At 39.9% G+C, this 19,816-nt stretch overlaps 1 protein-coding gene across 1 annotated transcript in view; it reads left to right on the forward strand.

The window, feature by feature from the left end:
- The first annotated feature begins 453 nt into the window (after positions 1-453).
- The window catches only part of CRELD2 (cysteine rich with EGF like domains 2), a 37,100-nt gene continuing 17,737 nt past the window's right edge, over positions 454-19,816 (forward strand). The window contains exons 1-7 of the mRNA XM_033958272.1: positions 454-977; positions 3,745-3,827; positions 6,342-6,452; positions 7,648-7,739; positions 9,840-10,016; positions 14,561-14,659; positions 16,698-16,781. Of these exons, the coding sequence (XP_033814163.1) occupies positions 837-977; positions 3,745-3,827; positions 6,342-6,452; positions 7,648-7,739; positions 9,840-10,016; positions 14,561-14,659; positions 16,698-16,781 (787 nt within the window). The 5' untranslated portion in view covers positions 454-836. The remainder of the gene's footprint in view (positions 978-3,744; positions 3,828-6,341; positions 6,453-7,647; positions 7,740-9,839; positions 10,017-14,560; positions 14,660-16,697; positions 16,782-19,816) is intronic.

Here is a 19,816-nt window from a genome sequence, read left to right on the forward strand (position 1 = left end):
ACTACACTATTATAATTAAGTAATTTTAATCCTCAAAATACATTTCCCTCCCCTCACCCACCCTGGATGTGTAAGGATTTCAACGGAAAGAATCAAGGTGAACAAATACCACTCTGCTTTCTGATGCATAATGGGACGGGTGACCCCCCCCCCCCTTCATTTTATCCAGAAAGGGGGCATTGTGTTGGCGCCTATGTTCTGATATTAGGACTGCCCTTTTTTAAGTTTGCCTCCCGGATCTGGGAACTTCGCAGCTCTGCTGCCCATTTTTAGATCATCCGGCAGATATTTAGCATGAGCCGTAGGGAGACAACCAGCCTGTATTCTCAGCCTCCTCTAGCACAGCATTTTTAGCACCATGGAAACCGTGGCCTTCCGTCTTATCTGGTAGGCGGTCTCCTATAAGTCTTGTAGCAGGAACGCTTATAAAGTCCAAGAGAATGGCCACGAACCAGCCAGCGCCACTACAGCTTCTGGAACTCTGTGCACTAGCCAGCTCCTTCCACGTGGGCCTCCCATAGGCCCGGCGCGTGTCGGGCTCTCATTGGTCCGCGTCCTGACCGACAGGCGTTCTCCTCCAGTCGGCTCCGCGCAGCTGACGGAAGCGGAAGTGGAGTGAGGGGAGCGTTGTGTGTGTGGCTGGGGCGGGCTGCCCCCGGCTGTCTGGTTAAGTTGCTGCGCGCTGACTGGGCGGATGCCGGCTCTCGGGTACACCGGGGCTCCGAACTCCTTGCAGTCCGACTTCCACGAGAGACCCGCAGGGCGTCTCCGCTGCTCTTTTCCTTGTTTCTGTCCTGTGCCCCCTCGGGTTCGTGTGCTGGCCAAACTTCCCCAGCATGGTCTTGATGCTGAGGCACCTCTCAGCCCTGTCCTTAGCTCTGGAACTACTGCTGCTGCTGCTCTGTTCGTCAGGGACCTGCGCAAAAGTCAAGGAAACCTGTAAGACTTGCAAGAACATAGTTGACAAATTCCATAAGGTGAGTGAGAAAAGTTATGACGTGGTGCTTGAAACCAATCCAGTGTTTTTCGACAGATTTAAACAAGGATTATCTGAAAAAGGGTACGAACAGCACCACAGGCTGGTGCCCTAGAATAATAATGTAGATTCTGAAAATGTTCACTGGACTCTGAAATGCATTTCTGGCTTGATTTCGTTCCTACCATCACTGTCGACGGTGAACTGACATCATTTATTGCCAGAGGGTCAGCGGATCCCAAGAGGTGAGCTGACAGGGAGCCGAAGTAATCCGACTTTTCTTTGCACGTAGTCCTTGTACAACACACTGCAAATTTATTAGCAGTTATTGTCTGTAGTTTTCTCTGTTTTCAGACATTTTGTTTTTTCTGCCAATAGATAGAAACATAGAAGATGACGGCAGAAAAGGGCTATAGCCCATCAAGTCTGCCCACTCTGCTTACCCACCCCCTGTCTATGCCCTAATGACCCAATTTCCTTATCTTGACCCTCGTAGGGATCCCACATGGGTATCCCATTTATCCTTAAAGTCTGGCACGTTGTCTGCCTCGATCACCTGCACTGGAAGCTTGTTCCAATGATCAACCACTCTCTCTGTGAAGAAATACTTTCTGGTGTCACCATGAAATTTTCCGCCCCTGAGTTTGAGCAGGTGCCCTCTTGTGGCCGAGGGTCCCTTGAGAAAGAAAATATCATCTTCCACTTCGACACGTGAGGTACTTAAATGTTTCGATCATGTCTCCCCTCTCCCTACGTTCCTCGAGAGTGTAGAGCTGCAATTTGTTCAGTCTCTCTTCGTACGAGAGACCCTTGAGCCCCGAGATCATCCTGGTGGCCATCCGCTGAACCGATTCAATTATAGATTAACAACTTCATTGTGAATTCTGTTAATCCAGGACTTGACATTGTATGCACTAAGGCCCTGATTCTGCAAAGTACATCCTGATTTTAGGCGCCTAGAGCCTCGGCCAATCAGGCCTTAGGCTTAGTGGGAAGGGGCAGGCCCACCTGATTTTGACGAGGCGGGCCTGCCGGCTGGACGGCAGCAAGACCTGTCTGGCCAGCCAACAATTAAGAGGTTAGTTTGATGGGGGAGGTTAGTTGGGGGGAGCTTAGGGGGGTCATCGGGGAGTGTTAGCGTAGGGGGGGGTCCGAAGAGGGGGTGTTCTCGCGGCGATTGGGGGTGGGTGGGGGACAGGTGGCTGCAGCCGCTATACCTATTGTGTCTACTCTAACCCGATTCTGTAACCGGCGTCTGTAACATGGACGCTAGTTACAGAATCGGGATTAGTGTAGGCCCGATTCTGTATAGGTCGTCTCTCCCGGGCGTCCTATATAGAATCCGGGCCTAAATTTCCTGGAAAGTTCAACAGAAGACAAGTTTTTCTTCTTCTTCTAAAGGACTTCCTTATTTAAATTGATTAATTTAAAATTCAGCTTTTTAGTAAGGCATTACCTCATTCTTTGTATAGGGGAAAATTGTTGCTAAATTGGATACATGATATAGAAATACAGTACGTACATATTTGTTTATTGTCAAATTCTAGTCTGTGTGCATCTGGGTTTGTTCTTTTAAAATTTGCCTATAAGATTTGATAGAAAATATGTTCAAAAAATGAAGTTCAAGACTGTCCTGGGGTTGTGGGTCTCCTCCCTCCCTCAAAAGTTTCCAAGTGTAATTCTATTATTTATTTTTCTCCCTTTTATTGCATCTTGGCTAATACATTCTACAGCAGGGGCGTCAAAATCCCTCCTCGAGGGCTGCAATCCAGTTGGGTTTTCAGGATTTCCCCCATGAATATGCATAAAATCTATATGCTAATAGATCTCATGCATATCCTGAAAACCCGACTGGATTGCGGCCCTCGAGGAGGGACTTTGACACCTCTGTTCTACATCTTATAAGTCCTTATGCAGGGGCTTTACAAATGTCTGAGAACCCCACAACCTTTTTTTTTTTAAGAGCTCTACACTGATATGCATGAAAACAAATTGCATATGCTGAGTGTACAGTGTATGGCTATTTTGTCCTGGCAACCAGGACAAATGGGGCTAGAGTTCCCAGGACAAGTTTGAGAAAACCTGGGATAATGGCAGAGCCTTGCAATAATAATAATCAAAACCCAAATTTCAAAAAGCATAACTCTTCAAGAAAAATGCTTTTCTTCTATAGGTTAGCTTTTTTTAGCCCAAAACACTAAGCACTATCATATTTTATGTATGGCGCCCCAAAAAATCAATGCAGTCTTGACTGGCGCTTAGCATGATTCTATAAAAAGCACACACACCATATAGAATTGTGCTAAGTGCCAGTTCATCACATAGCTTTTAGACATATCCATTTAGGCCAAAGAAAACCAGGCTTAATACCTGTTCCTAACTTATGCGCATATCGGGTGTATTCTGTAACAGTGCACATAAATTTTAGGAACACCCACAATCCGCCCAGGCTCCTCACCTGAAAATGCCCCCTTTTCAGATTTGCATACTAGAACTGGCATACAAAACTTTATAGAATACATTGACCAAGTTGCTTGCATAATCTTTAATTAGTTCCAGTTATGAGGTGGTGTTTGCCAATTTTGGCACCGATTACCGGTAGACTTGTTATACAAATATGCATCCAAGTCGTCTGTGCGCACCAATTTGCACATAGTGTGAGGTACCATATACAGAATTTGAGGTCAAGAATGCAGTTTTATATATTGTAAAATTCAGTAAAGGACGATGCCAGATATATAGGTTACTTTTTTTTCTCTCTCTTACAGGGATTAGAAGATACATCTAAAAAGAATTTTGGTGGTGGGAACACTGCTTGGGAAGAAAAAACACTCTCAAAGTATGAATCCAGGTAATGTTTGCTTACATATTTTTATTTTTGAGAGTAGCTACTTGTTCAGCTTCACTGCCATTTTCTTTTTAATCCTAGTTAGTACATTTTCAAACAAATGCCAAATCTCCAGGATGTTAAGTTTTCAAACTTGAAGAGTAACAGCATCTGCAATAAGATCTACTAGTCATATAAGATCTTTTCTGTTTACAAAACTCAGAAGCTTTTTATTACAGATAGCTAGCCTTTGGGGTATGCCATAACCCCTTGACAGTGCTATGTGTGCAGTGGTGTCAATGGGCCTTTATTAAGACTATTCCTAACACGGTACTAGGACAGGTTAAATTGATAACATGAGCTTTCTTATCATCCCTCCAGGCCAGCCTAGTAAAATTTTAGCTTTATATTTGACCTCCTCTTCTAACTAAAAATTCAAATAGATTTCAACAGCAACTTAAAATACAGTAATAAATTACTAATACATGTCTGCCTACAATTTTCTTCATGTATGTCAACATCTATGACCTGTAATAGCTTTAGTCCTGTAATAACAAGCTTTTTATTTCTAATAGTTGCGAATAACAATTTTACATAAGAACATAAGAATAGCCTTGCTGGGTCAGACCAATCTCTTCTTTTTTTTAAAGTGCATTGGGTAGCCATGTTAGAGCATCAATCGCTCTGCTAGTTTATGGCATTTCAATATTAATGAACAGATTTGCATGATCGAATAAGAGAATGAGCGATCATGGAGAAAACCACACGGTGAGCCGTTTTCTGTATCTGGTTGATAAATGTGATCGTTGTTAAACCAGTCAAAACTGGTTTAGTGATGATCATTAGACGATCACTGACTTTAGTGTATCTGGCCCTTAGTGTCTCGCCCCCTATGCATTTCATGTAACTTCTTGAAGTGCTAATCAAATCACATTGTAATGTACTAGGATCATTGAATTAGTTGATCATATGTTGTAAGACTGGTCTTAAACTCGCAGCCCGGGGGCCACATACAGCCTGCCAGGTACTATTTTGAAGCCCTCAGTAAGTTTATCATAATCACAAAAGTAAAATAAAACAGTTTCTTGATCATATGTCTCTTTAGCTATAAATTACAATATTGTTAATAAGACTTAGCCAAAAGGAAAGATTTATTACCTCATGCAAAATTGTCATTTTTTTAATAAGACATTAACTATTTTTTCTGTGGCCCTCCAAGTATCTACAAATCCAAAATGTGGCCTTGCAAAGGGTTTGAGTTTGAGACCACTGTTGTAAGATGTATCTATTAAGTATTAAATTGTCAGAATGCTTGTTGCCACAACTTCTTTATTTAAAACCCTGCATATATCAAAAATCTATGCGGGTTACAAAGTTAACATTCATAAATCAAATATACGAATATTATATACCCTTGTTTCATTTAAAACAAAAGAGCAGAACTGCCTATCACACAACATAAAAAGTCTTACTAAAAAAGGAAGCTTTTCAAACGTTTTTGAAAAGCTATAAAAGTAGGAGTTAAATGAACTGTGTCAGGAAGAAAATTCCATAATTGCTATAGGAACGACACGGGGAATGGCTGGCTGCCTTGACTATGAGTTAAATGGAAGGAACTACCATCAAATTCCTAGGTTGAGATCTCAAAGAACGCGAGGGCATATATGGCTCAAATAGCGAGGTTACAACTTTTCGATGTAGCAATGTAGGAGTTAAGAATGCTTTGAAAGTATATTACAGGGAGATGCTACATCAGAAAAAGGTGACAAACAAGTTCCTCGTTGAATCTCTTTGGTTGCCATATGTAAACACTGAGGTACAGATAATGTTTTGATTGGACAAATTAAATCATGTGACATGGTGAGCTTCCCTTTACTACACGTCCTGCAGGATCTTACAACTTAGCCACCACACTATTTTTAAATAGTTGTGGTAGTGTTTTCTGTTTTAGTAACCTTTTTAAAGCAAAGTATAAAGTGATACTTTTTAATGGACTAAATACATTATTGACTACCTTCTGAAGGTCAAAACCCTTTTCCTTGGGTTATAACTTCCAAAAGCTAGTCAGAAAATATATTAAGTTACTTTTATATTGGGTTATCATCTTGTATTCATTTTTTTGTGTGTGTTGTTTTTTTTTTTTTAAATGGTCAGCTTTAAAAGTGTTTCTGCCCCTAAGAACATCCATTTTACAAGTGCAATAAGTAAGTATGCAGAAAGTGAGATCAAGGCATGGCATTTTATCATGCATGTAATACCCTATTTGCAGCATTTGCCCAGGGATTTCAGTTTGGCTAAAGTTAAGTACTGTAGATAGAGCTGCCAAAATGAAGACTTTTTTTCTGAGAATTTATTCAAAATAGAAGAAAAGTTATTTTTAGTTTAATTGTTCCTTTTTTCGAGTACCTCTGATGCTATTACAGCTTGCCTCATGCTAAGAATTAGCTTCTTAACAGCATCTCCTCTTGCTGAAAACACTTGGTGAGTTTATAATAATCCTTAAAATAACTTGTAGCAATGTGCTTTTATATCTTGTAGTGAAATCCGTCTTGTTGAGATTATAGAATCTCTGTGTGACAGCAGTGACTTTGATTGCAACCACATGGTAGAAAAGCATGAGGAATATATTGAGAAATGGTGGTTTAAAATGTAAGTATTCACATCTAGGGGGATTTGATCAGTGAACGGGAAAATTTATTTTTCTTCCTAATAGCTTAAAAGGCACATATACCTCCTCTTCTGTCTCCACTGCTCCTTGGTTAGCTCTTTTCTCCCTTCATACCAGTTCTTCATCAGTGCAGAGAAACCCCAAACTCACTAATACTTGAGATGACTTACCTTTCAGGACAATGCACCGCCTGATTATAGGAACTGAAATGTTTCAGACAGAAGGGCATGACTGACTTATTCAGCATTCCCTCCAATAAAATATGATTTCTTCCTAGTCTCCTTTATTTCTTTGCTTTTTCTGAGATCTTTCATGGTTGCAACATGGACTCTTTTTCATTTTTAGAAATGCCCATTCAATGGTTTTGAAGTTGCCCATTCTTGTTAGGTTCATTATTTAATTTAATTTTGTTAAGAGTATCCTGATTGATGCCAGTTTAGAGCCTTCAGTTGAAATAGATCCTGAAGGAGACTATTTTGTGGCATAAGAGAGAATCATTTAAACAAGATCATATTTTCATTTAAACTGATTCCTTTGAGTTATTGTTTTCCAGGAAGTCAAGTTTTGCTTAAGTTATTGAACCAAAGCAATATTTTGCCAGTATTTTGTTTTTGTGCTCACCTAAAGAGATAGAGATGAGGGCCAACAAACAAGTTACAGATGATACATTTTTTTTCAATGTAATATAATCCCCTGCAACTTGTTGGCTTTGTATTTCATGTGTGATCCCTTCAGCACGATGCTGTCATATTATCTGCATTGCATCATGAAAGCTTGAAGCTGCTGGAAACCAAAAGAACTACCATATTTACCCCCTCCTTTACTAACATGTAGCATGGGTTTTAGCGCTAGCAGCGGCAGTAACTGCTCCGACACTCATAGGAATTTTATGAGCGTCGGAGCAGTTACCGCTGCTGCCAGCGCTAAAACCCACGCTACGTGTTAGTAAAGGAGGGGGTTAAGTTGCACCTTTTTCAGGGTCAAACAAGCCAATAGAAGCCAGTCAAAGTTATCTGAGATCTAGAATACTTTGTGAGACTATTTATTTTATGAAACTTGTTTACAATCAAAATCAACCAAAGTTTCCTTAAAGCTCAATTGAAGCATTATATTGACAGATAACTGCTCCATATAAAAGGTGTTTGTGGGTGTAAAGTATATTATAATATTTTGCAGACAGAAGCATCATTCCAATTTATTCAAATGGTTTTGTATTGAAACTATTGAAGTTTGTTGCCCTAATGGAACATATGGACCAGATTGTCTAGGTAAGAATATTTCATTGCTTTTAATAAACACACACTTTATCCGAAAGTATCAGTCTCATCATTCAAAGCAAATCTTTGCAGTACTTTTAGAGCTCCTATTTCATTTTTTACAGTCTGGTCAAAGGCAGTCTATTACAGACTGGTAATCCTGTCCTGCTCTGATAACCACCCCAGTGCTCTTCTGGTCTGTGAGAGCACTCCCTCTGTTGTTCAGACCCATGAATTGCAAATGTAAGGGTCTATTTACTAAACCACATTATAGCAATAGCACATTTTAAAGTTATAACATGCATTAATTGTGCAAAATATATGACATCTGGCCTAACATACATCAAAAACTGAGCTATGTCACATTCAAAGCTGTGTAAATCAAATAGTGCAGCTTCTGTTTTGACTGCGTATCAGAGGTGATATTAACTTCCCATGGGAGCAACTTAAAGGAGCTGACCTGTTACATGAAAAAGCCTGCCTTTTCCCTGGCTTACATTAGTGATATGGTAGTAATGAAGGACATGTGATTTCTCCTACCCCCCCTCCCCGACAAGATGAGGGAAAGTATAATTTCAACACTTAAAACTCTACTCTATTGTTCTTAAAAATGACAGATACCTTCCCCCACCACACACACCTTTTCTCTTGTATATTGAAAGCTTCTATACCACTACTAATGATTGGGGAGTCAATTCAGAGCGGTTTACATGAGCTTCTGTAAAGGTGTTACAATACAGAGTTAGAGTTTTCTGAGATGGTTTTCAATACACACACATTTGTACCATAAACAATCATCTTGTTACCTATAGACCATCTCTGAAGAGCCTAGCATGGACAGGAACAATTAGATTGCTCCTGTCCTGATAGCACCATTTTTGGAGATGAAGCTGCTAGAAGACTTATGTAAAAGATATGTGGTAGAATTAAAAAATCAAATGCATTAACCATCTCAGAGTCAATTCTAAATACCCATAACTACTTAAAAAGCTGGAAAAAGACTTTAAATTAAAAAAAAGAGCTTAAACACTTAAAAAACATGGTTGAACACAGGATGCTTACTCCATCCTGCATGGGTGGTGGATTCAAAACCCCCAGGAAACTTGGATACATGTGCTGCTTGATGAAGTTGCCAGGGCAGGAGCATTCCTGCTCCTTTTAGATCCCCATGGATAGGGTTTAGGGGGCTCCTGTAATAAATCACTTATTGCTTTCTTGTCCAGATGCTACTTTTACCAATTGTTTCACCTCCAGCATGGCTTGCCGCTGTAAAAGTGAAGGTTTTGCAGAAGTAACTTTGTAGGGCTAGCCCTTTGAATCGGCAGACTCCAGGAAGAAAGACGAGTACCTCATCAGTGATTAATTCACATTAACCAAAGAGCAATTGCTATTGGAGTGAGACTGATAAATCATTGAGTGCTTTTGGCCTGGGGCTTGAACCCCTAAGCTATGTGGTAGTGCAGCCTTTAGGCAGAAGATCTCTCGCTTCCTTTCTGTTTTTGCTGTGGCTTTATAGTAAGCAGTACCAGAATAATTTTAGGCAAACAGCCTCCCTAACATCAATAGTTATAGTGGCCAATGTGTTTTTTTCCTTGAGAGAACCTTGATCTTTAAAGTCCAAAAGGCCAATTCTTAGTGCTGAATGACTGAAGAAACCTAGATAACTAGTTGGATAAATAGCAAACCTAAAGTTATAAAGATAACTTTATCTGGATATATTCATGTGAGCAGGTTCTATTGAATATCTAGGTATGTTTTTTGCGTATGGATTTCCGGATGCCTAGTTGCAGCCAGTATTAGGTTGTACAAATAATTTGAATCTACCCATTGACAGTGATTGATTCTTTTTTTCAGTAGGTTTTCCAGTATGCTGAGATTCTTATGAAATAGTTGGTGGTAATAAAATTAGTGCTATACTACATTGGCATGGAAGGAAACTATACTGCCTTGCTAAGCAAGAAAACTGTCTGCACAAATCAAGGAAAGGGAACTTTTTCTAAAGATTCGTTTGCCATAGCATTGCTTTCGTTTTTAAGAATTCAGACTCTTCTGTTGTGCCATACTTCCAGGTACAGGAATTTTATGATCGTGTTGTACCTGTTCTGCTTTCAGCTTGCTTGGGTGGCTCAGAAAGACCCTGCCATGAAAATGGTCATTGCAAAGGGGATGGCACAAGAAGTGGAGATGGATCGTGTAGCTGTTACGATGGATACACTGGACCATTTTGTCTGGAATGTGAAGATGGATATTACAACGCAGAAAGAAATAATACACACTCAGTTTGTACTGGTAACTACTGCAGCTATAAGATATTATTTCAAAGAACGCTAGAAATCTATAACTATTTTAGCTTTCATATACTTGAGACAGATTCATAAAATACATTAAGGGCTCCTTTTACAAAGGTGCGTTAGGGCCTTAACACGCGGAATAGCGCGTGCTAGCCGCTACTGCCTCGTATTGAGCAGGCGGTAGTTTTTCGAGTAGCGTGCACTAAACACTAGCGCACCTTTGTTAAAGGAGCCCTAACTTTTTGTGAAAAGATTCAGCCAACTGGTGTACAACAGGTGTAGACATAGGCAAATTATACTGTAGTGATAGTACAGAACTATACAATTAGAATAGTCAAGTACACATGAAAATATTGCTATTACCGTAATTTAAATTTGCCCGATACAACACCCTGAGGTTGCGAGTTCGATCCCAGCCTGCTCTTTGTGACTCTGGGCAAGTCACTTAATCCTCCATTGCCCCAGGTACTACAGTTTAGATCAGGGGTGTCCAACCTTTTGGCTTCCCTGGGCCGCATTGGCCGAAAAAAATGTTTCTGGGGCCGAACAAATGCGCAAACGCTGTGGCAAGACAGAGGAGGGAGCCAGCAAAACGGTAAACACCTGGGAGCAGCAGAGGGAAACGCTGCATCACCCTTGATCAGGGCCGCACAAAATATTTTACGGGGCCGCATGCGGCCCTCAGGCCGCAGGTTGGACACCCCTGGTTTAGATTGTGATTCTGCCGGGACAGATAGGGAGAATACTTGAGATTACTATTCAACATATTGTAAACTGCTTTGGGCGAATCTTTTCATGAAAAGATTGTTAATAAATCCCAATAAATAAATAGTCTCGGTAATGTATACCTTTATTTTTTTTATTATGAATTTAATGCTTAACAATATCAAATGATATCCAAAGAATAAGGTTTTTTATACAAAGTTTTAAATACTTATATAACACAAAACAATCCTTTTTAAGCCCACAATATTGGGGAAAGATGTTGCTTTTCTACCACAAATATAAAGGAAAACAAAGAAATGGGTTAGATTCTTATGAATCCTAATCATTCCCTACTATATGAAGCTCTGACATCCTACCATGTTCTCAGTAATGAATCATTAAAAACAAAAGAAGAAGAAAGAGAAGAAAAACAAAAGACAAACTCACTTCTGTTCTCGTTGCAATTGTTGCAATTGTATGGGATCCCAAAAGACAAATTCAATGTCTTGTATTTTAACAAGACATTTGCATGGAAATTTTAAATAAAAAGATGCCTCAAGAGCTAAAACTCTTATTCTCAGGTTCAAAAATTATTTCCTTCTTAATTGCGTAGCTCTTGAGACATCAGGAAAAATTCTAACTAAATCTCCACAAAATTTAGTCAATCTATTTTTAAAATAAAGCTTCATTATCAACATTTTGTCTCTCACTCATTTATGTTAATACCATGGTGGACCTACTCTGGATAACATCCTGAGTGTCTTCCAAAAACTCTGTCAGGTTTATTTCATATGTTACCAGGTGGTCCACCTCATGGTCGGATTTCTTTTTCTTTTGCGGAATATAATAAGAATTATTTATTGGGAAACTTTCCGCATTGGGTATTCCCAGTATTTCTTTAAAATATTTCCTTAACAGTACTTTTGAAGATAACAAATGAGTCACTGGGAAATTAACCAAGCGGAGATTCCTCGCCCTATGCATATTTTCCAACATTTCCATTTTGGAATGTAACACCGTAGAATCCTTAACAGCAGATACTGAGACAGCTTGCAATGTATTACTTTGAGATTCAACCACTCCTAGTCTTTTATCCAAACTACTTAAATTTAGAATCCACATTCTCAAACTTTTGAGCAACAGAATTTGATTAATCCAATGTTTGTTTCACTGATTCTCTGAGAAACCCTTCGACTCTAGATATACCTAACCACAAATCTTTAAGGGTAATATCTTGTTTTTCCACTGTTTGTGGTTGCTCCTCTACTACACCTGTAAATTCAAGTGGTTTAGGTATTTCAGTAAAAAACAATTTACTTGTCTGAGTAGATGATACCACAAAACCAGTAGAAGTAGTGGGTGTTATATTCCCACTACCACCAGATATTGGATGAAGAGGGAGTGTCCTTTCGAGGGGACTCAACGATGCTCCGGATATGGGAGAATGCAAATCAGGTAAAGTTTGTACTGGAGGTTCTATGGGAAATGTTAAATGTCTGTCCATAGGACCAGAAACAGCAGGTGTTGAGCTCTTAGGCTTGATTTTTCTTTTACCCATAATTTCAAAGTTAAAGTTTTTACAACCTGAACTCCCGCTCCCCGACTCCACATTGCTCCCAAGGGGCGAGACCTGCCCTTTCGGCCACGCCCTGCAGCCACGCGGCTGCGGCCGCAACCACGGCAGCAGACTCAGATTTAAAGCAAATGAAGAGCAGGGAAGACGGATCCGATGACGTCAGGGGTCCGTCTTCCAAAGTGCCTGCCCGATTCCAACTCTGGGCACCTGCTGCTGCTGCGGACTATTCGGGGCAGCGTAAAAGGTCTCCTGCAGCATTCAAGGTAACAGGCAAGCAGCTCCCAATCTCTCCGCGGCAGCAGACTCAGGTTTAAAGCAAATGAAGAGCAGAGAAGACGGACCCGATGACGTCAGGGGTCCGTCTTCCAAAATGCCTGCCCGATTCCAACTCCGGGCTCCTGCTGCTGCTGTGGGCTATTCGGGGCAATTTAAAAGGTCTCCTCCAGCATTCAAGGTAATGGGCAAGCAGCTCCCCGTATACCTTTAAAACAGCACAGCAGCGTTCATGTAACAGAAATACGATACGATGTCAATACAATGAAACACTAGATTATTTGAAAATTTTGCAGAATAAAGAGGTCAAAGCTAAAACAAACAGGCAGCAAAGGGAAGTGTAGTTGTGACAAATGGACAAAGATGATTACAACAAAAGCATTAGGATAAATAAATAGGTCTTAAATAATGGGATAGCTAGATTGAAGATAAAATTTGTATTTACAGTCATAAATAATAATAATTTATTTCTTATATAACTCCAAAGCCGTAGAAGTTTGAGGCGGTTTACAATAAAGAAGGCTGGACAAACAGCGAAAATTGGAACAATCGGCGAAAGAAGATACAATTGAGAGGGCTGGACAATTCGCGCATATAATATAAGAAGGACTAGACAGTCAGCGGATATTGGAACAATCATAGGGGATAGGGGAGTTAGGCTAAAAATCGGTTAAATAGGTTAGTTTTTAATAATTTCCTGAAGTTTAGGTAGGATGACGTGTGCAACTAGTCTTGGAGGTTGTTCTGCAAAGTAGTCCTGATGCAGTGTGAGTGGCTGACTATTCACTGATTGGCTCTCTTCTCCAAGTCTTTAATGGCTACCTGCTTTCTGAAGTAGAGGTAGTTTTGAATTTGGAATTCAATCCCAGGAGGCTATGCCTAAGTGCAAGAGCTATTCCCGAGTAAGTTCCCTGTTTTATGCCATATCATTTGATTTCCTTTGGCAAAGGTTTAATTTACATTCAGCACATCCTTCTTTACAATTAGATGATACACAATCTTTATTTGACATATTAATAGCACTTGCAATCCAAATGATTCTTGGCTGTTGGATGATTAATATCTTTTCATTCCACAGCAAATAAGTATAAATGCATGTGAAGCAATATAAACCTTTAATAGATACTTTAAAAAAATTTTTTAGGTCATCAGATGTGCTTTCTGTATCTTGATCACTTTTAATTAACGGAAATATGTACACAGCTTAGGCAACGATATCGAAATGTTAATCTTTACTCGGCACTCCTCATTGACCCATTTTTATCCTTTTTTTTCTTAGGCTTTATTTATACATTTTATTTATATGCTTTATTTATGCATAAGTTTCCATTTTTAAATACGCTTAAAAGGCACTGTACCTGTGTGCTCTGTTCTACTATGTCGCCCAGGGACTGTCAGCACATCTGATGACCTAAATAGAAAAAAGTATTTATTGAAGGTTTGTATTCCTTCATATGTATTTATACTTATTTGCTGTGGAATTTGATGAGTGAGCAAATTATTAAAAATTTAAGAGCCAGTCATTGAACATTAATTGTGATATATCTTGGTGGCATAAAATTTGTCTTATCTATAAATATGAACTTAATGCTGAAGAAAAAAAATAGATACCATAAAATTTGAAAGATTTGGAAACCTCTTGAAACATCTTTCACAGATTTGGTATACTATCTCATCAATGGGTATTATGATTGCGTTTCTGTTAATTATAAACTGATAATTGTATAATTTCTTCCCTTCTGACAATATCACTATGTTTACTTTGTATGTTATGTTTTATATAGTTCTCGGTTATATTTTGCCCATTATAAAATTTAATAAAATGTTTGAACTTAAAAAAAAAAAGGGGGATGCTCTTTGGGAATTTTAAAACATGCTTTTTCAGTAGCATGGTTTTGGTTTATGTCGTTTTTGTGTTTGTTTTTTTTAAATGAAGTTGGAAGAAAGCTGTGTCTTCTCAATAAAACCTTTGTTTGCATTTTCTGCAGTTTGTCATGAGTCTTGTAAAACGTGCACTGGACCAACAAATAAACACTGCCAGGAATGTAAGAATGGCTGGTCTAAGAATGCAGAGGAAGCTTGTGTAGGTAAGTATGTAAGTGTTCTCTCTTGATCAAGTTATGTATCATGGATTATAGGTCCAGCCTTTAAAAGATACTGGTGGGATTCCTATAGCTGTTGTACCTCTGATATCAGCAAGGCATGGGAACAGGAGTAAGGGGAAAAATTCCATACAGAATCAAGGTGCCTACTGCCCAGTTAGAAATGGCTGGACAAATTAAACAGGAGGATCATGAAGATTGAATGGGGAATCTTAAAGAAAGTAGTAGCACTTTTAGTGAGAAGGAGAGATACTGGTAAGCGTATGCAACCTATGATTTGCCTTGCCTTGGATGAAGCTTGCTCCACTTGATTGGCAGTCTTCATGTTCTCACTGACGATCACCCCTAAGTCTCGTTCTGCTTCAGTTCTTGTTAGGATCTCGCCATTAAGGGTGTAAGTCTTGCATGGATTTTGGCTGCCCAGGTGCATGACTTTGCATTTTTTGGCATTGAAGCTAAGTTGCCGGACCTAGACCAGCGCTCCAGTAGGAGTAGGTCGTACATCATGTTGTCGGACATTGAATTTATGTCTGTTGTGCTTTTGCCCACTACATTGCTTAGTTTGGCGTCATCGGCGAATAATGTTATTTTACCTCGCAGCCCTTCTGCCAAGTCTCTTATAAAGATGTTGAATAGGATCTGGCCCAGGACCGAGCCCTGTGGCACTCCACTGATTACCTCCGTCATTTCGGAGGGGGTGCCGTTCACCACTACCCTCTGAAGCCTACCCCCAAGCCAGTTCCCAACCCATTTCGTCAATGTGTCACCCAATCCTATAGAACTCATCTTGCTCAGCAACCTGCGGTGTGGTACGCTATCGAATGCTTTACTGAAGTCCAGGTATACGATGTCCAGGGGCTCCCCAACATCCAGCTTCCTCGTCACCCAGTCAAAGAAGCTGATCAGGTTGGATTGGCAGGATCTCTCCTTAGTAAATCCATGTTGATGGGGATCCCGTAGATTCTCCTCGTTCAGGATCGTATCCAATTGGTGTTTGATTAGAGTTTCCATTAGTTTGCACACTATTGATGTGAGACTCACCGGTCTGTAGTTTGCTGTCTCCATCTTGGAGCCTTTCTTGTGGAGTGGAATGACGTTAACCGTCTTCCAGTCCAATGGGACGTTACCTGTACTAAGGGAGACATTGAAGAGCGCAGATAGCGGTTCCGCCAAGACATCACACAAGAGCGACTAAAATGGTTAAGGGGCTGGAGGAATTGCCGTACAGTGAGAGATTAGCGAAACTGGGCCTCTTCTCCCTTGAAAAGAGGAGATTGAGAGGGGAAATGATCAAAACATTCAAGATAATGAAGGTAGATAAAGACTTAGTAGATAAAGGATGGATGGTGGGGTGGGGAAACCTGCGGAGCCCAGCAACTTTCCGCTGCCCGGGACCCGAGTCATTTGCCACCTCCCCCTTCCCTTCCCGCGGGCCCAACTGGCGATTCAAGCAGCGTATGCCGCAGTCTTCACACGCTGCTTCGGGTCCTTCTACTGCCCTGATTTACTCTGGCACGTCCAGAGCAAATCAGGGCAGTAGAAGGGCCCGAAGCAGCGTGTGAAGACTGTTGCACATGCTGCTTAAATCGCCAGTTGGGCCCGCGGGAAGGGAAGGGGGAGGTGGCAAATGACTCGGGTCCCGGGCAGCGGAAAGTTGCTGGGCTCCGCAGGTCTCCCCACCCCACCATCCTAACGTCAAACTGATACCTGAGGGCGCCCACCACCACTTCCGCAGCTCGCTCGCGCTTCGGCCGGTAGGGCCGTATTGTGAAGTGGAGAGCAGGGAAACTTTTGTGATGCGCGAACACGCGGCGCGAGTGCGCATGTCTTTCAACAGGGAGCAGGACAGATCGTAAGCCACGCATGCGCACTTCCTATGTGTCACTACAGCTCACGGAAAACCGGCGCACACTTAGGAAGTGTGCATGCGCGGCCTAGCGTTTTATTATATTAGATGTTAATTTATTTACTTGTCGAGTTAAAAATGGCTGCCTTTATTTATTTATTTATTTTAATGTTTCAGATGTGGATGAATGTGCAGCAGAAGTTCCCCCTTGCAAAGATAATCAATATTGTCTCAACAGCGAAGGATCTTACTCCTGTAAAGGTTTGTGTTGGTTTAATTTAGAAGGCAGAAAAGTAATGTTACTGCCTCAAGAAAAGATCTTGGTAGTCTTCAACTCATGCCTTTTTTAAACATTTGCTAGGCTTATAAAAGAGATCCTCCCTGCCCTGCTATTTTCTTGGTCCCTTCACTAGTTTTGGGTAAAACATGATAAAATATAGCCACTGACTGCAAATGCTGGACTGGCATAAGATGAGTAAATATTTGTCCCCAGATGCAGTGATTTATCTCAAAGCAGTGTAATGCTCTAAATTGGACATTGTTGTCCAATAATATAATCACCACTAAATACTATGAACAACTAATTTCATGGGGGTAATTCTTTACAGTTCACCTAAAGTTGGGCACTGAGATGATATGGGCTAAGTGCAAATTCTATAATAGCAAATACGCATGTAATTGCTATTACCGTATTTTCACGCATATAACGCGCGCGTTATACACGATTTTACAAACCGAGTATAACCATGCGCGTTATATTCGTGAGCGCGTTGTACAAATTTTTTTTTTTACGTAGTTCCCCCCCTCCCCCCGACGTCCGATTCACCCCGCAGGACCACTCGCACCCCCACCCCGAAGGACCGCTCGCACCCCCACAGCCCCCCCCCCCCATCATGGAGAAGCTTCCTACCATTGTCCTGCTGCTTCCTCTGCCGGCGGTCCCGCTCCTTCTCTTTTTTTAATTAAATCTTTATTCCTTTTTATTTCTTTCAACAAATGTACAGTATTATTACAATTAATTTACATAACACACTTGGCATTCTTAAACAATATTATTATACATGTTTTATTCCCCCCCCACCTCCCACCCTTTTCCATATCAATAAAATATTCCTTCCAAATTTATATATAATTATACATCCCTTTTTGATAATACAATTAATCTGACATGAAATCTGTCCCTCCCCCATCCTTCTTCCTCAAACACTTTAAACATTTTATTATACCCAGTAATGCACAACAATAAATATCCCATCCTTTTACATATATCTCCTTATTTTTCATAACAACATCTTTCCAATATTTTTCCCTCCCATCCCATTTCTATATATTATCCCCTAAGGAAAAAGAATAAACTTTACTCGTTATAATATTCAATTAATGGCCTCCACACCTCTTGAAATCTTTTAAAATACCCTCTCTGTATCGCAAAAAATCTTTCCATCTTATACATATGACAAACTGAGTTCCACCAAAAATTACAATTCAATCTAGAACAGTCTTTCCAATTAGTTGTTATCTGTTGAATTCCCACTCCCGTAAGAATCAACAATAATTTATTGTTTGCTGCAGATATTTGGCATTTGGCCCTCATACACATTCCAAAAATCACTGTGTCATAGGATAAAGCCACATGACTCTCCATCAACATATTAACTTGATCCCATATTGATATCCAAAATGCCTGAATACATGGACAATAAAATAAAAGATGGTCTAGAGTTCCAACTTCAATTTTACAATGCCAGCATCTATTAGACTTAGAGCAATCTAATTTTTGTAATCTAGTAGGGGTCCAGAATGCTCTATGCAACAAAAAGAACCATGTTTGCCTAATAGATGCTGACATCGTACCTTTAATTCTCCAAGACCAAATACGTGGCCATTGAGATGCATTAATCTGATGCTTAATCTCAATGCTCCAAATATCTCTTAATCCATTTTTAGGCTTCTTATTCAAATAATTAGATATAATTTTATACCACTTTGCAGCCTGGAGACCCAGAAAATCTGCCTGGAAACATAAGAATTCTAAGCTGTAATGATCATTTAAAGATTTCCATTCAGGGAACCCCACCTGAATAGCCTGCTTCAATTGCAACCACTTATAACTTTGTTTTTTATTCAGACCATATTTATGTTGCAATTGTGAAAATTCAAGCATCTTATCATTATCAATTACTTCCATTAATGATCTTATACCTGCTTTAATCCAATCTTTCCAGACAACCTTAAACCCGCCTATTTGTATCTTGGAGTTTACCCAAATAGTCTGTTTCGATTTTAAAATAGAATCAGTAGTTAATTTGTCTACAAACCTTAATGTTTTCCAAGTATCCATTAATACTCTATTGTCCTTACGTATTCTAGGCACCTTTATACCAAGCAAAAGATCAAGCCTAAGTGGAAAGATAAGTGATCTCTCCACCCTTAACCACTCTGGTAATTGTTCCAAAAGCTCTAGGAGGACCCAATGCATACCTTGGCGCATGATATAGGCCTGATGATACCTATAAAAATTGGGAAAATTTACCCCACCCTCCTTAATTGGTCTTTGCAAAGACACTAAAGCCACTCTTGCAATTTTACCCAGCCAAATAAATTTAACCAGAATACTATTAATTTTTTATAGAAAGACCCCTGAAAAAACACTGGTATCATTCCCAATTGATAGCAAACCACAGGCAAAATCATCATTTTAACAGTTTGTACTCTTCCCCACCAGGACAAATGTAAAGGATTCCATTGCTCACACAATTCTGTAACTTTTTGTAATAAAAATTTTTCATTTATTCTTATTGTCTCTTCAAGTGTTTTATTCAGCCAAATACCTAAGTATTTTATTCCATCCTCTTTCCATATAAAAGGGAAAGTATCAAGTATACCTTTTGTACAATGCACATTTAAAGGTAAAATCTCTGATTTAGTCCAATTTATTTTGTATCCTGAGAATTTTCCAAATGTATCTATGACCTTCAGTAGACATGGGATTGTTGTTTCCGGATTCCTCAAATGAAGCAAGATGTCATCTGCATAAGCAGATACTTTATATTCCACTCCAGCACATGGAATACCCTGTATGTCCTTTGCCTGTCGAATAGCTAATAATAAGGGTTCAAGAACTATATCAAAGAGCAAAGGAGATAATGGACAACCTTGTCTAACTCCCCTCTGCAACTTAAAAGCATCCGAAAAATTATTATTTATATATAAGCGAGCAGTTGGGGAGCTGTACAATGCTTGTATCATTTGTATAAATCCGGATCCAATACCAAACCATTCCATAGCTTGATACA

This window comes from Geotrypetes seraphini, chromosome 9, assembly GCF_902459505.1.
Source record: "Geotrypetes seraphini chromosome 9, aGeoSer1.1, whole genome shotgun sequence".
Taxonomy (NCBI): Eukaryota; Metazoa; Chordata; class Amphibia; order Gymnophiona; family Dermophiidae; genus Geotrypetes; species Geotrypetes seraphini.